General features: G+C 47.2%; 1 protein-coding gene across 1 annotated transcript in view; it reads left to right on the forward strand.

The window, feature by feature from the left end:
- The first annotated feature begins 1,558 nt into the window (after positions 1–1,558).
- Positions 1,559–16,659, forward strand: part of PDZRN3 (PDZ domain containing ring finger 3) — a 217,322-nt gene continuing 202,221 nt past the window's right edge. The window contains exons 1-2 of the mRNA XM_010970590.3: positions 1,559–2,431; positions 15,868–15,954. Coding sequence (XP_010968892.3) covers positions 1,709–2,431; positions 15,868–15,954 — 810 coding nt within the window. The 5' untranslated portion in view covers positions 1,559–1,708. The remainder of the gene's footprint in view (positions 2,432–15,867; positions 15,955–16,659) is intronic.

The raw sequence follows: 16,659 nt of genomic DNA on the forward strand, positions 1-16,659 counted from the left end.
AACCCTTTCACTGGTGAAGCAGTTAAGCACTGAAGGTCACAGGGCTTTCGCAGCCACAAAAAGGAGAGAAGTAAAAGCAATTAGACAAAATGGATGTTGTAATCCCAGTTTCCAGGCCTCAGAGCCACACTCAACACAGAGATCCAACTTTTCCTCTTTACTATTCAGGAACCGGCAGCATATTCCAAAGGAGAATTCCATAGCTTGGGTTGTTGTTGTTGTTGTTGTTTTTCCTACCAATACTGGCTATTGTGTTTCTTAGCAATGTCTATAGTTTGGGGAGAAAAAAAGAGAAATAATCACCAAATCCATGGATGATGCTATGAATTGATCACTTAGACTGGAATCTCAAAGTACTCCTTCAACAATCAGAAGTTTTGCTGAAAAGTGCCCTACTTGAAAATCTGCCCCTCAGCAGAAGAAAAAAGTCCAGATTCATGGGTGGCCACTTCCGAGTCAAGTGGAAACTCATGGACCAGTGGCATCAGCAGGCACCACTCGGAGGCTCTTTCAACACGGAGATTCTCAGGTTCCACCCTAGACCTACCGGATTAGAATCTGCACCCACATGAAAATTTGAGAAAAATTGCTCTACAGGGCCTTGCAAGAGTATTTTATTTCATTTTTTGTCTCCTCTCAGCCTGAGTTTCCTCAATTGGAAAATGGAAATATAACAGAGTGCACACATATGGAAAAACAAAACTGAAGGATCGCAATTCACATGATTGCAGGGGATTATGGGGAACTTCTCCAACGTCTATACCTGTGCAGTTTTTTTTTTTTTTTATGTAACACTGTACGACCAGCGTTACTTCTTTTGTAATGGGGGCAAATAATTTTAAAATACAGCTAACACTCTCTCACAATATCTTACTGATGGTTTTTAAAGGGACCGATTTGGCAGGGCCCAGCACAACGTATGCCACACCGCACTGCAGCCACTTCAGAGGTGTTAGGTGAAGTGGACGGAGCCAGCCCGGCAGTCTCCCGCCTCGGCAGCCAGCGAGCAGTTCTTGTCCCCGCAAATTCTCCCCCGGGACCTGGAAACCTTGTCCTGGCAAACCTCGGGGTCCGCGGAACCTCTGGTCGGAACTGTAGTTGCAGGAGAGTCCCGAAGGCTCTGTAACTTTCCCTGCAAAATTAAATAAATAAACGAAGGCCGTAAGTGCTGAGATAGCGGACCCCAAGATATTTTTCGCTCTCAACAATCAGCCAGGAAAAGAGGTGGCAGAATTGGAGAGTGAAAACTGTAACAGGCTCCAGGAAAACCCGTTAGGGCGACAGCAGCAGCTTCAGCTCCTAATTTAGCTTTTCTCGGCTGGCGTTTATCTCTTACAGCGAAAACTGCAAGGGAGCGGAGAGGAGTTTCCGGAGTGCAAGACTCAGGCTGCCATCCTGGGCGAGCCAGTCCCCTCGGCAAGCCTCTGGGTCTCCCCACCCGCCTCTGCCTCTCGACCTCCTCTTTTTGGCAGGGGACCAGCGGGAAGCAACCGAGTTAGGATGTTGGTGCGCACGCGCTCGCGCAAATACGGCAGGAGGAGTTCTGTTCCTCGGGCTTTTTCCGAGGAAGTCTGGAGCAATTAGGCTCAGTCCGGGGAGAGCCAGCCAGCGAGCGAGCGGGCGGCGCAGCCGGCGCGTCTGGGCAGCCTCGCTGGGAGGGAGGGGGCGGCCGGCCGCCCGGCGGCGACTCCGGGCCCCGGCCGCCACCATGGGCTTCGAGCTGGACCGCTTCGACGGGGACGTGGACCCGGACCTGAAGTGCGCGCTGTGCCACAAGGTCCTGGAGGACCCTCTGACCACGCCGTGCGGCCACGTCTTCTGCGCCGGCTGCGTGCTGCCCTGGGTGGTACAGGAGGGCAGTTGCCCCGCGCGTTGCCGCGGTCGCCTCTCGGCCAAGGAGCTCAACCACGTCCTGCCGCTCAAACGCCTGATTCTCAAGCTGGACATCAAGTGCGCTCACGCGGCGCGCGGCTGCGGCCAGGTGGTCAAGCTGCAGCAGCTGCCCGAGCACCTCGAGCGCTGCGAGTTCGCGCCCGCGCGCTGCCGCCACGCGGGCTGCGGCCAGGTGCTGCTGCGGCGCGACGTGGAGGCGCACATGCGCGATGCGTGCGATGCGCGGCCGGTGGGCCGCTGCCAGGAAGGCTGCGGGCTGCCCCTGACGCACGGCGAGCAGCGGGCGGGCGGCCACTGCTGCGCGCGAGCCCTGCGGGCGCACAACGGCGCGCTGCAGGCCCGCCTGGGCGCGCTGCACAAGGCGCTCAAGAAGGAGGCGCTGCGCGCGGGCAAGCGCGAAAAGTCGCTGGTGGCGCAGCTGGCCGCCGCACAGCTGGAGCTGCAGATGACCGCTCTGCGCTACCAGAAGAAGTTCACCGAGTACAGCGCGCGCCTCGACTCGCTCAGCCGCTGCGTGGCCACGCCGCCCGGCGGCAAGGTAGGCGCCCGTCGCCCGCCCCGACCCCCTGCCGGGCCCCAGGGTACCCAGGGCACCTCCCAGTCCCATGGGGCCCAGGGATACCGGGAGCTTGCCAGGAGCATCCCTGCCTCTTTCTTCTGACACTGCTTTCCAGATATATCACCGTGAGCAGGTCGGGGAATCAGTCTAAACTTGGAAAACGTGATCCCTACAGATTAGACTCAGGGTGGAATATAGCTCTAGCAGCCTCAGGGGTTCTGGAAAGGCTAAAGGGAATCTGCGATCCACTGAGTAAAAATGAGTGTGACTGTGGAGTCAGAACTACCGAGGCTTTGCTGCAGACCAGCTGTGTGATCTTGGGGAATCGCTTAACCTCTCTGAAGGTTGGGAAACATGGTCCCTATACACGTGACACAGGAGCAGATACTAACACACGTTGTGGACTAGAGCCACGCACCCTCAGGAGCTCCAGAAAGAATAAAAAGAACCCACAGTCAGTGTAGAGTAAGCGAAGACAGTTGCCAGAGGAGAGGCCTCTGGAGTAAAAACTGGATTCAAATGTGGGCTTTGCTGCCAACTATCTTGCTGACCTTGAGCAAGCCGCTTAAGCTCTAAAGTTGGAAAGTATGGCCCTGGAGACGTGACACAGGGGATAGAACACAGGAGGCCCCCTCTGTGGTATTCCACCCGGGATTGAAAGAATTCCAGAAAGAATTCAAGGAACCGCCATCAAATATAACAATAACTGAGAGTTCTCTGGAATTAGAACTGTTCGAGAATCTGGGCTTTTGGCTCACCACTTCGTGGCTTAACTGACCTCCAGGTGCCTTGGTTTCCCTCAATGTAAAATAGGTTATCACCCTTCAGGGAGAGAATATGTGAAAATCACCTGGCACGGTGCCTGGTGGAGAGTAGATGCTCGTTGGCTGCAGTTATCTTTAACATCCTCCCCTTGTAAGCCAGCCCCTGGTCCCGATTGTTTATGTCATTCTAACAGCTACTTCAGGAGGCTTCCTTTGCTCTAGGCCCTATTCTCAGCACTTCTCAGTTGTTTCCCTTTTAATCTAGTAAGGGAGGTGTGATGCTTCTCATTTTGTAGATGAAGAAAACAGGCCCAGCAAGGGGCAGTCATGTGCCTGAATCACGGCTTTTAGTGCCTGAGTTGGTTCACATGTGTTGGTCTCTCCAGCCCAAGCTCTTAACCACTGTTGTGTTGCCGCTCAGTGTAACCGCAAGTGCCACTTACTGAGGGTTTATTAGGTGCCAGCAACTGTGGCAAGCACTACAGATGCAGTATCTATTTGATCCTCCGAGATGAGGAAGCGGGCTCAGGTCACAGAACTTGTCCCAAGTCAAACAGTGACTTGGGACAGAGCTGGGATTCAGGGTCTGCCTCAGTTGTCCACCTTGGGATGTTGTGACATTTTGGGCCCCCAAATTCTTGGTTATGGGAGGCTATCGTGTGCATTGGACGATGTTCAGCAACATCTCTGGCCTCTCCCCCTGGATGCCCGTAGCAAGCACTCCCCCAGTGACTTCACATTTTGTCAAGTGTTCCCTGAGTGGGCAAAATCACTCTCAGGGAACCAGGGTTTCCCTGGTTGCAAAGGCCACATTTTCAACAACTGGGGAGGGCACTGGCCACGCTACCACCGCTCTGTGGTTCAGCACTGCGCAGCAGAGGCGCATATGTGTGCCTGAGGGGCCCCCAGGGGCCTGTGTCTGCTTGCCTGCCTTGCCGCTCCCTGCCCTCTCCCAGCCCCCTCTTCCACAGTGCACGCCAGACCTGCAAGTTTTCCGACTCCCCTCCCCGCCTCCACCCCATCCTGGCCTCCCGGCCTGTCTGTCAGCTGCAGCCTCAGCAGCTGGCCGGCTCTGGGCGAAGGGCAAATATTTACAGCTCTGAGGCTCACCCGGGACCGCACAGGCGTACAAAAGCCTGGCGTGAGCCTGCGAGTCACCAGAGTAGAAAGAGGGCAGAGCTTGGTCTGCTAGCAGGCGCCGGGATTGGGGGCAAAGGAGTTCCCGGCGCTTCTCCCATGTATGCTGTCATCTGGACTTCCTGCGTAGTTTTAAGTGATGCTTATTTATAAATAAGCCACTCAGTCCCCCAGAGTTTATACATCATTCATTGTTAAGCTAGTTTATTATTTCTTCTTGCCTTTCTGTTTTCTTTCTGGAGTGTTTGGGTAAACTCTCTCTCAGAATCAAAAATATGATACTTGAATCAAAACTGTGGATGTTTTTGAAGCTCTTTTGGGTGAGTCAGTAGGATAATCAGGGGTATTAAGCTTAGGAACAAGATGTTGCTTTTTGAGCTTACAGAAAAAGTTTCCTTCTGGAGTTGGAGCCCTGCTCGGGACTTTTATGGACCTCAGAGCTGAGCTTGAGGACAGCCAAGAATGGCCTGGCCTGAAAGCTGCACTAGTTCATTTCTCTGGCCTCAGACCCTGGCCGGCCTCAGCGCAGGCCTTAGGGAAGCTCCCTACTTTTTTCTCGAATTTAACCCTCAGTTGCCCTTGCAGAAAGCTTTTGCTGCTCCTGCATCTGCCAGATAGGCCCCTCCCACTGCAAGCTGTTTAAGAACTTGTTTATTTCATTGGATGGACTCTCTGCTCCCGCTGGGTACTGTTTATTCTACAAGGCAGAAGGATTTACATTGCTTGGAAACTCATAGGCACAACACTTTTATTACTTTTTAAAAAAAAACCCTAACGTTTACCTCTCTGTTACTGGCTAAAGTAGATAGGAAACATTCAGGAGATTTTCGATACCCCGTCTTCAAGTCCTAGACCTTGTTCCATACAGTGATGTGGCCTTATTTAAATAATCTTGGAATTTGACACAACATTGTAGAATGGCTATAACTCAATAAAAAACTGTTTAAAATAGAAAAAAATTAAAATTAAAAAAAAATCTTAGGTTTCGGGTTTTTGATACCAACTGAGCATTCAGGGCTTGTACCTACACAGGCATTGTTAATCTTGTTCTAAAATGGGAGCTGGAACAGGTCTTTTCACACATGATTGGAATCACCTGGAGAGCTTGTTAAACCACGGATTCCTGACTCTTACCCTTACGGATTCTGACCTTTTGGGGGCTGGTGTGGGGCGTGAGAGTCTGCATTTCTAACAAGCTCCAGGTGATGCTGGGCCGCCTGTCACATTTTGGGTAGCTCCTCAGCTAGACAAAGAGTTTAGGCTCAAGCACAGACGTAGACAAACACGTGTTGGTCTTCTCCACACAGTTACGATTTTACTGACTGTTGTCTAAACATCCCTTCCTGAACATTTTAGGAAAGCCCAGGGCAAAGTTCTAAAACCAGCCTGCCCAGCAGTCATGTTATAGGTAACTACAGCCCAGAAAGGCCATCTTTAACCCATCTGAAGCCCCACCCAGGCTACAGCACACTTGGTGACGCTATTTTGAATATGTTAAAGAGTTTTCCTTCCAGCCTCAGTTTCCCATCCTGACTTTTCCACCTGATTCTGAGAACAAAAGCATTTCATAGCAAAAAACTTACCTGGCTTTCTGGGAAAGGGAAAGTTCTGGGCAGAACTTTCCTTGGAATTGTTGAGAAATTTGCGACCCAGCCTTGATCGCTTCTGCTCTTTTATTCCTACATCTAGTCTGTCATTAAATCTTGTTGATTTTACCTCCTGAACACTTCCTGAATCTGTTCACTGCTTGCTCTCCAGCCCCATCAGATGATCACCTTGGTCCAAACCAGGGTTTCCTGACCACAGCACTGTTAACATATTGGACTGGGTAATTCTTGGTTGTGTATGTGTGTGTTGTGGGGAGGATGTTGTGTGCATTATGGGATGTTTGGCAGCATCCCTAACCTCTACCTATTGGATGCCAGAAGCGCCTCCCATGATGTGACAGTCACAGAAATCTCCACACTGCCACTGTCACCTGCAGGACGAAATCAGCCTTGATCCAAACCTCCGTCATCTCTTGCCTAGACCACAGCTGCTCCCTCCACATATTTTCTTGCTCCCCTCCAATTACTTAGTGCTGGGAATAACCTCTTAGAAATGTAAATCTGATACCACTCTTCCTTAAACCCTGCTATGCCTTGAATTTCTCTTGGGTGGATATAAGGTCACTCTGGATCCTGCTGGCCTCCACCTGCCTATACTCTTCCCCTCTTTAGTCTCTATTCCCAGGGTCTCTGATCTCTGGCAGTTCTGTGTCTATGCCTCTGAGCTCCTTCCTGCCCCTGGGCCTTTGCACTTGTTCTTTTTTCTAGTTGGAGTAGTCTTTCTGGTTACTCATAGCTAAGTAACCAACAAGTTTTCCAGTTCTCCCCTACTTCCTCCTGCCTTTCTGTCAGCACTTAGGGTTTGCTCATTACTAGATAACCTTTCTATCCTTTCCACCCCAGCTCTCTAGCATCACTGCCTCCAGGAAGCCCTCTCTGACCTCGACTAGGTCTGATGTCCAGGACACTCACTTTGGTGCTCGGCCTGCATGGCCTTCATCACAGCTGTAACTGAATCATGGGAAGGGCTGTTTTTTGTCTGTCTCCCCAGGAGGGACCATGTGTGTTCTTCCAGGCTGTGTCCCAGCACCAGTGTGATTATCAGGTGCCCTATAAACTCTTCGATGTGTATTTGTTCAGTGAATAAATTCAGAATTGAAAGGGCTGTCTTGTCAGCCATGGAAACTTTTCAGATTGCTAACCAAGAGTGAGTTCGTTAGTTCACTCTTTAAAAAGAATGAATTTTTCCTTGACCTGCAAGTTAACAAAATTGTTCCCAGGTTTGTGGGGAGGTGGTTTTTTTGGTCCAGGAGATCCACCCGATCAAATTGTATAAAACTCCAAATCCCAGAAATGATTTTGTCTGTTTTAGAACTCCTGGAAATGAGTGAATCTAATAGACAGTTGTATCAAAAGGTGCTGCAGATGTCCAGGCACTTTGAGATGTGTCTGTCAGTGTTCACTGTTCCATGTATTCTGTTTCTGAAAAGCTTCGACAGATAGCCTTTCCATAGTGTATTTAACAGAACAGCCCAGTTCAGCTAAAGGAAATTTGGGCTGCTAACACCCATTTCATTTCAGTAATTTGTAAAGAAAATTAGGATTTGTCTTAAAAAGATGTTACCCAGCTACACTGGCTTAAATGATCATAAGTGAATAGCTTGAATTGGGAATTCAGTTGCCATTTATGTGTAAGTGGTTCTTTTCTGAGTTCAGAAATGATGCTAGCCTCTCTGTAAAAATATTTAATAAGAGGGAGCCTATTCATAAGGTGGTTGTGTGTTGGTTGTGGACCAAGGAGCTTGAAAGGAAATAATACTGAGTTTTACTGGGTGGTGTATACTTAGGGCACATTATGTGTGTGCACACATTAGCTTCTGCATCCTTTTCATTAGGAAGACCCTCTTTTTTTGGTAAGAGAGGCAGATTCTGAAAAAAAAAAATTGTAAAACAGCTTGGTTAAGGCCAAAAGTTACATGGATTCTAAGTGTAGAGCTGAGATTTGAACCCAGCACCTGACTCCAGGCTGTTACCAAAATAAAAGTATTTTCTCCTGAGGCAGTGTCCCCTCCAAAGTCTTACACAGGTTTCCAATGGATGATTACTATACCTGGAAGCACTATGTGGATTAGAGACGTAGGTGCATCTTCAGAAAGATCCTGGGAGGTAGGTACCCACAACCCATTACCCTTCCTGTTACAGATGGGAAAACAGAGACTTGGAAGGTTAAATAACTTCCCCAGCATCATCTTCTGGCTCCATGTAGTCAATGTGATGGCTTCTGGTCCATGGCAGTGAGGTCTGTTCATCCCATGCTGTAATGCCCAGTTTCAGAGGTCTGGCGTGGGGCACATGGCATATAAAACAGAACGGGTCCTGGTTGTAAAAGAGAGTTACACAAAATAAATATAAAGAAAAGAAAGAGATGGTGTCCTGGATGGAATGGTGCCTTCTCCCCCGATTCTGTATGTCTGTTTACAGGGACTTGGGTAGAGCCATGGTGCAGACTGTGTGTGCCTGAGCCCTGTAGCAGCCCTTTCTCTGGGAGTGGATTGGGGGATAAGCTTTTCCCCTGGCAGAGGGCAGCAGGCATGCAGAAATGAGTCCTGGACAGAGAGGTCACCCGCAGAATTTTGCTAGAAGCTGTTTTCAAGTGCCCCGTGTCTTTGCTGTACATTGATCAGGAAAGGGTACAGTGTCTTTCATGTTGTGGGTCAAGGTTGGATGCAGGACTATGTCACCAGCATCTCCAGGGTACCCTGAATTGAGCTGTTGTATGATGTGTATCAGACCCTGGAATCGGAGGTACCCAGGGTCATGTGCTCCTTCTGCCTCATTGCTGAGGGTCTCTGGGAAGGTTTTCTAACCTCCTCTAAGCCTTAGTAGCCTCATCTCCACAATGAGATAATGATATGCTTGCTGATAGGATGGGCATTAGGATTAAAGGATCTGATGTACATAAAGGGCACAGGAAGGCTTACCAAGCATTTACTGAACATATGTTAAGTGAACATTTATTAAGTGCCTGTAGGTTTTAAGATCTTTTTCAAATCAACGGCTGGAGAAGCACTAGAAATTCGAAATGGTTTAATGGAGAAGAAGGAAACGATTTTTACTCAAAAGGGTCACAGGTGTATTGTGAGCCTGGGGCTGCCCCTGAGTGACACGGTCTCTGGATTTCTGTTCTCTGCTTGTCAGGGGTGGAAACTTTGTGAAATAGGGATGTTCAAGTCAGTTTCACTGCATCTGGGTGGCAGCTCTGGGCTGCGATGTAAATGACGAGGCTAAAGCTGTGAATGAGAGGAGGTTACTGGGTTGTGGGGTATATTTGTATTTGGCCCACTGAAATTAACAAAGCCAGGCAAAGCTCCTCCCCTCCTATAAGTGAGAATTTAGGGACTTACAGCAGGGTAGCCTTTGCTTTCTTTCTGATTTGGAGAGGGAAATTCTCCAGACTGGGTAATTGGATGTGCACATTTCAAAAACCTTGTAATCCAACAAGTGGAAATGTAAAAACACTGTAGAAGTTTAAATAAGTTTGTTGTTGTTTGTTGGTGAAAGCGTTGCTTGTGGATGTTCACCAGAAAAGCAGATGGCTGTATGATAAAAATTAGAGGTACAGACTTGAAATCAAACTCACGAAAATACAGGCGTAGACATTTAGGGATTTCGTGTGTTATTTAAATATAGTAACAGACTAAATATATATAAATATTTTGGCTTAGGGTAACACTGACAGTCTTTACCTAATTCATTATGTTATGTCATTTTTCAGAAGCATCTTATTTGGCTAATGGATGAATATATACTACCCTCTGGATATTATGGGTCTGGAAATGCTACATCTTTGCTTCTTTCCACCTGTTTTCCCATGCCCTTTGTCTCTTTTCATCCTCTCTACATCTGTTTTGGTGACAGATACACGCTGCTAATACTTCCGTTGACGGTCTCATCCATTTCCAATCCATGTTCAAGCATCACCCCCACAACTGTCTTCAGTCTTCGCCTTGATCAGTTTCCCCTTCCGTTCTTCCTCCAAGAATCCCTTCTTTAGAACTGAAGGGGGAATTACAGGAAGGGGTTGATACAAGCTGCCTCTCCATTAAAAACATAGTTTGACTGACGAAAAGGACAGAAACATCTTGGTGCAGGGAGTGAAGACATCCTCATGTCTTTACTACATGATTTCTGGCAGCCAGCTCTGCCTCCTGGCCCCCTCCCCCGCAGCCCCCACCCCTCCACATTTTTTTTGCGCTTTCTTGTCACTAGTCAACAGACAGAGCTGTTTCCCAGCTGTGTGAGTCTCTGGGAGCTTTGCATAATCTGAGGCTGAGAGGTGTTGTGTCACCCCAGACTAGCGGTCAGTCAATTACAGTTCTCAAAACCCACTGGGCAGCTTGCCAGTCTAGCCAGTTCTCGGCTGCCAGTCCCACAACAGCGATAATCAAGGAACACCCGTCATTGAGCGGAAAGGGGTTTGTAGAAAGAATCCACATTGACAGTGGTATGGATGGACTTCGGGGGCCGTCACGGTGATTAAGAGATGGCCGGCATCCAAGCTTCTGAGGCCAGACTGTTTGGAGGAGAACAATTACAGAGTAATGCTACAAGGAAGAGGGACTCTGTCCGAAGAGGACAGTTTGCATTCTTTCCTAGACACTCACACCATGAGGTGTCTTTTTGAAAAAGTACATTTGACTTTTGGTTTTTCGCTGTGACTTTTATTTCCTCCCCCAGATTCTTGTCCAGTTAGCCCTTGAGTTGAACAGATGATGAGTCGAGGTGGGGGATGATGGTAACATTGATCCTGTAGTTACACATTCGAATACGGATGCCAAGCCTATTTTAGGCAGAACGGACTGTCTGTTCCTGAACACAGAGCTTCCATTGCTGATGATGACTTCCTGGCTGTGGATGGCTCATGCCTGCTCCCTCCTCCAGGGTTACTGTATCTCTGCCCTTCCTCAATCCTAAAGACCTAAGCACCTCCCGAGTAGACCCTCCACTGCACTAGGGGCCAAGCTCCCCACCTGAGGTGGGTTCCAGGGGGGAGAAAGGGTGCTGAGCATCTGATAGTGCTTCACGCCCCGCCCCCAGGGAGTCAGTGCCGTCCCCAAGTCCCGAAGCTGCAGGCGTCTTCCTCCTCCATCCCCCACCCCAGCTCTTGGTGAGAGCTCCTCCCCTCCTGAGTCCTGGCTGGGGAAGGTAGGGGACCCTGCCATTGAGAAAGAGTGACAGAATGGGGGCAGCTCGAGGTAAGGCTGTCAGGGAGGTATCATCTCATTTCCACTTTTGTTGTTGGTTTTCCCGCTCTTCTTCACCTTTCTTTTCTTCCCAGGCGGTCACTACTCACTCCTCTGACAGAAGTTGGAACGGTCCCAGGTCTCAGCAATCCCCAAGCAGCCTGTACGCCCAGCTCCTCCCTCCACTGTCTGTATCCAACTCAAGTCCACACTTACTTGGACTTGCCGTTTCTCCCATCCTGTTGTGAGCCAACATATGCTCCCTGCTCCCCCGTCTCCCGCCAAGCCTGGGATGTCATATGTCTGATTTCTCCTCCTCGTGCCTCGCAGCCCCCTAGTCGGTACCATTTGCCCATCCCATCTCTGGGATGCTGCAGGTCCAGGCCAAGCTTCTCCCCTCGTTTCTTTCGTGTCTCTCCCACCACCTCCAGGATCAGAACTGTCTCCTGGGACTTCAGCAGTCCTTCCAGAAAATGCCAGTCTTTCTCTAGACTTGGGAAGAGGAGAAACATGCACGCAGAAGTAGCTCCCATCAGATGGCCGGGTGTCATGATGAACACGTCACGATCTTTCTGTGCTTAGTAACTGCAGGCCTCTGCTCTCCCAAACTTGCTTTAGATTGAGGATTCGACATTCTCCATTTCTTGGATTTTGCAGCAGAGTCATTTACGTGGTGGAAGAGTTCCATGGCCTCCATGCTGAGCTGTGCTGGTGTCCATCGCACCCTGTGCTCTGCTTGTATTGGGAGCCCTTGCTCTTGGCCAGGCACAGTGTGGAGACGCAGGGCAGTGATGGTTCATCTCATTCATGCTTCATAGTAACTGTGACGTAAGAGGAACCCAGTGTTATCCCTGTTCTACAAACGAGGAGACTGAACTCAGGTTCTGACTCTGAAGTCCCAGATCTTCGCCATTACCCTACTCCTATCAAGGTCATAGTATCCTTATGACATTCTTCGGGATACAACAGACAGGATTAATCTTTGCCACTATTGCTACATAGTCTAAAAAGCCTTGCTTAAAACTCTAATTACAAAACTAATTAGATGTCTAATCCCTCATGACATTTTCATGTGGAGGCTCCTCTTTTGAGGCAGAGGGGTGTAGGGTAGGGTGCACGAGTTTACCAGTGTAGCACAAAGAGCATGGGTGTTGGAGTCCCGTGGACCTGGGTTCCAGTCCTGCCCCCCCCCCACCTCGCAGCTATGTGATCTTAAGCCAGTGGAAGAATTTCTCAGAGCCTCGGTTTCTCAGGTATAAGGATTGATAGCATGCCTGCTTCAAAAGGCTGATGTTTTGGTTATTCACTTGTTTATGTGAAACAGAGCTCTTTCCCTTCTTTGTTTTATTATACCAAGCCATTGAGAAAACTTCCATCCATGAGTTATGATAAACTACCAAACAGACCGATATTGGTTAAGTTTTTCTTTAGATGAACAACGTCGCTTGTTAACACTGTCTGTGAACAGCCAGGATTGCAGCACTAATGGGAGCCTTTGCCTTTATTCCATTAATATGTCTCTTCACCTGGTGGAAAATGATTGAATGAGAATCATTTAAATGACCTCTATCCAGATGAATTTTAAGACCAGAAACAAGTTACATGGTTAAGCAGAAATTAGGGTGGTTAACATGTTAGACGTGCTGTGTGAAGGTGAAGCCGAGTGTTTAAATTCTGTATTAGTATTTCTCCTGAGAATGAAAAATTAAAGGAAAGAGTTAAGTTTGCTTGAGGGGAGGAGAGTGGAAAGGAAAAATCAGAATCAAGCTCAGGGTGTCAGAGAAAAAGAGATGACCCTTGGTAGTTAGATGGGGAAATGAAAGGAATTCAGCCTAGAAAGAGCTTTTGTCTTCTCTTACACCATCACTCCCAGTGTTTTGTGTTGAATCTTCCATCTGGTGTCTCAGTCCTGTAAATAGTCCTAAAATAGGCACTGCCACCTGAAGCCAACATCTAGACCTTCTGGATAAGACTAGGTCCCAGTGCTTCCAGAAAATGAGAACACCCTTTCTTTCTCCCCTGTGATTGAGTGCATCTGGCAAGGAGGTGTAGACAGTCAACTTGATTGTTCCAAAGCGTTCTTTGTAAATTGCTCTTTGGCTGAGGAATGTTGTTTCGGGTGTTGGCCCAGTTTGTCTCATTGTCACTTGAAGGAGATCGCTGAGTTTGGGACCAGACCTACATGTCTTTGGGCATCTCAGGTTGGGTCTTTTGGAGATAAGTAGTTCAGTAAACAGTTTGGAGTTTTGTTCTAACACTGGTTTCCTGGGTAAGACCTCCTATGATAAGTTCCTTTATGGAACTTTTTGCAGCTCTAGCAAGTGAACCATCTTCAGAGGGACCTAAGATTCTGGGCTACACAGCACCCGTTTCTACGTTCCACACTGAAAAAGAGGAGTAATAGAGAGTCATTAAGGTCTAGAATTGGAGATCACGGGTTTAAATCCCAGCTTGAGCTCTTACTAGCTCCTTGAAATGGGACAACTTTCTTAAACATTCTCTCCCAGTCTTCCCACCTGTGTCTTGAGGATGGTAATAGTGCCAGTTGATAAGATTGGTTGGATTGTCTTATCAAATAAAGCACTTAAATGCTCAGTATAATTTCTGGCACGATAAATGTTAGCTGTCATCATTGTTAATGCAGTAAGAGTTGTTTATTTTTCTTTCATTTTTAAAAGAATAAATGGTTATCACACAGTAGATTTAAAACTAGTCTATTTTAATCATTTGGCTGTGCATTCTCCTTTACTCATCATTTGAGATTGTCAAACCAGAGCCATCTGCCTTGGATGTCTATGTAAGTGTGCAGTTTCCAACACTGATAAGTTATGAAAGCCAGAAATGTAAGACATGTGTGATGACTTGCTCCAATTCCCATGTATCTCTAATTTTTTCACCTTTCTAAGATAACAAAGCAAGAAATGGACTTAACCAGTGTTTCCCATTTCCAAGGCAGAAAGATATACACTGTTTCAGTTTGCACATCATTGTGTTTATATCTCAAAACAATGTGGTAAATTCTGAATTTTTATTCTCTTACATCCGTGAAAGCTGTTGCCTGTTAGTTTCTTGCAGGTGAGATTAATGATAAAGGTTGATAGCATGGATAGATGCTATGAATTGGACATTATTTTTTTAATGTTGATAAATTGTCATTCATGAGAGTCTACTGTTTTTTGTTAAGCACAGTAGCTTGATAGAGATTTGCTTCCCGTTTATATTTAAATACTCTGTCTTCTGTATCAAGTAAGTGACCTTGTAGGAATGAAGACTTTGATGTGGTGTTCTTAGAGGATGCCTAATTCTTTCATCAGAAACTGCTTTCTTCTAATGACAGATTATCATTTTTGCTTTTCTAGGGTCTTAGTAATTGATACTAAGGATTACATGAAATTTTTGAAAGTATTTTGAATTCTACTGTATACTAACTGGTCAAGAGAAACAGCTGTGGTTACTAAGAACTTTAAGCATGGAGATAATTTTATACATTGAGACCTATTAGTCTTTAACATATGTGTGTGTGTGTGACTCTGTTCCTGGCCAAATATGAAACAGCATTTTACATCAACAACACTAGCCGTAAATGAAAGCAGTGCTTCCAAAAAACCACTGGGCACTGCAGGTCTGAAAGATTGGTTTTCTTTGCCAGTGTGGTCCAGTCAGATAATTTGCATTTGTATCAGTGAAATGTTGCCATTTATTTCCCCAGTAAAAGTAGAAGGTGTCAATGCTTTTTTTGAGAAAGCTGGTAATGAAGTATTTCATATTTTTTAAAAATACCGCATTAGGATGATACCATGTTTGAACGGAAAACGTGAGTAAAGCACTAGCAAATTTGTGGCCAGAACACGTGAGGTGGTGCATACCATCCCTGTAGTTGGAACCATTTCAGAGATGCATCAGCAAGTTTCATATTTATGTCAGAGCCTATTAAGTGATAGTTTGCACATAAGGTTAAAGCTATTTTTATTCATTGTCTGTTACTTGACAGTGTTACTTGAGGTGCCCTGGCACCCGCAGCCCGTTTGACTGTTGAACATCACGCCTCTCAGTCCTGCCTGGGTGACTTCTACTTGTTTGATTTAAAGGAATTCACAGGGACCCACCTACCTTAGACAGAGTGTTTTCTGTGGAACAGCTCTGCATCTCCTCAAGACTGGACAGTAATTACTTTGTGAAAATGCCCCCGCCGCCTCCTGTCAGTAAAATTCAGGATTTTTCTTTTTCCCACCCGTGTTTGCATCTGACTTTTCAAGTGCTGCTTTTCCCCGAGTCTCACAAACACAGATGACCACTGACAGACTGTACGGCATCCATTCAGACTTCTGACAGTTTTGCTGTTTGAACTTTCCTTGACATAACGTGAAGTCTGCTGTTTGGAATGGTTGAGAAACAGACAGAGAGTAGCTGTCTAGACAGCCAGCCTTCGATGGGTTGGGCAGAGGAAAGATGCATTTGCAGACCACATTATCACTGAGAGAAAATGTTATTAAGCCTGTCTGGACATCTCTGAACATTCTTATGTGGTCACTCCAGGGTAAGATGGTATCTTGAAACATCTGTAACCTCCTCAACACATGACAGAGTTTCCTGGGTTAAACTTCCCCGAGAGACATGGAATTTTTAATGTTCAGCTCAGCAGGCCAGGAGTCCACAGAAAGAAAATTTCTCCCATCTTTTTTCGTGTTTATAAATAAAATTTCGAACTCATTTGTTCCCTACAGGGTGAAGAAACAAAAAGCTTGACTCTTGTCCTGCACCGAGACTCTGGCTCACTGGGATTCAATATTATTGGTGGCCGGCCATGTGTGGTACGTTCATTGCTGAAATGTGTTTTTTTGTCCCTAATAGAGCCAGAAGAGGGGTCAGGGTTTGGGGGGTGAAGGGTAGGAACCCTTGTTCACCTTATCCTGCTCTGATTAAAGAGTTTGTTGTGTGTCTAATGTCTTCACACTGGGATTTTTATTTAGCTGTGGTCTCCTAATACATTATTGCCTAGTAATACAACAGCTAATCCAAGCCATTTCACTTTGGGGGTGCATGTCTGGCTGTGGAGCAGCTGAGCTGAAGAGAGTCACGTAAGATGTGTGCATCTTACGTGAGCTGAGTGACTGTGCAGTCACATCTTAAGGAGCTGAGTGACTGTGCAGTCACATGGGCTCCGAGACTGGCGGTCTGATCTAGAGTTCTGCCCCGTACGCCGTGCATCAGTCAGGGGCGAGTCCCTTATTCGTGGGGCTGGTGCAGCCTTTGCTTTTTCCTCCCACTGCAGCTCTTGGTCCACCCCATTCATCATGATCCCCCACCTCCAGAAAAGAAAGGCCGACTTCACATCTGTCAGTTTAACTGTGAGGAAACAGTCTGCTGATAGGGCTCTGGGGATCTGGCAGAAGATGGTGGTGGGGTCTCACCTTTCAAGCAGGATTACCTGAATATGTATCATCTCTTGCTGTTTTCTTCTGCTGACTCTTTCCTTATCTGTTAGCTTAAAAGGAAAATCGTCAAAGAAAAAGGAG

The sequence above is a fragment of the Camelus bactrianus genome, chromosome 17 (assembly GCF_048773025.1).
Source record: "Camelus bactrianus isolate YW-2024 breed Bactrian camel chromosome 17, ASM4877302v1, whole genome shotgun sequence".
Taxonomy (NCBI): domain Eukaryota; kingdom Metazoa; phylum Chordata; class Mammalia; order Artiodactyla; family Camelidae; genus Camelus; species Camelus bactrianus.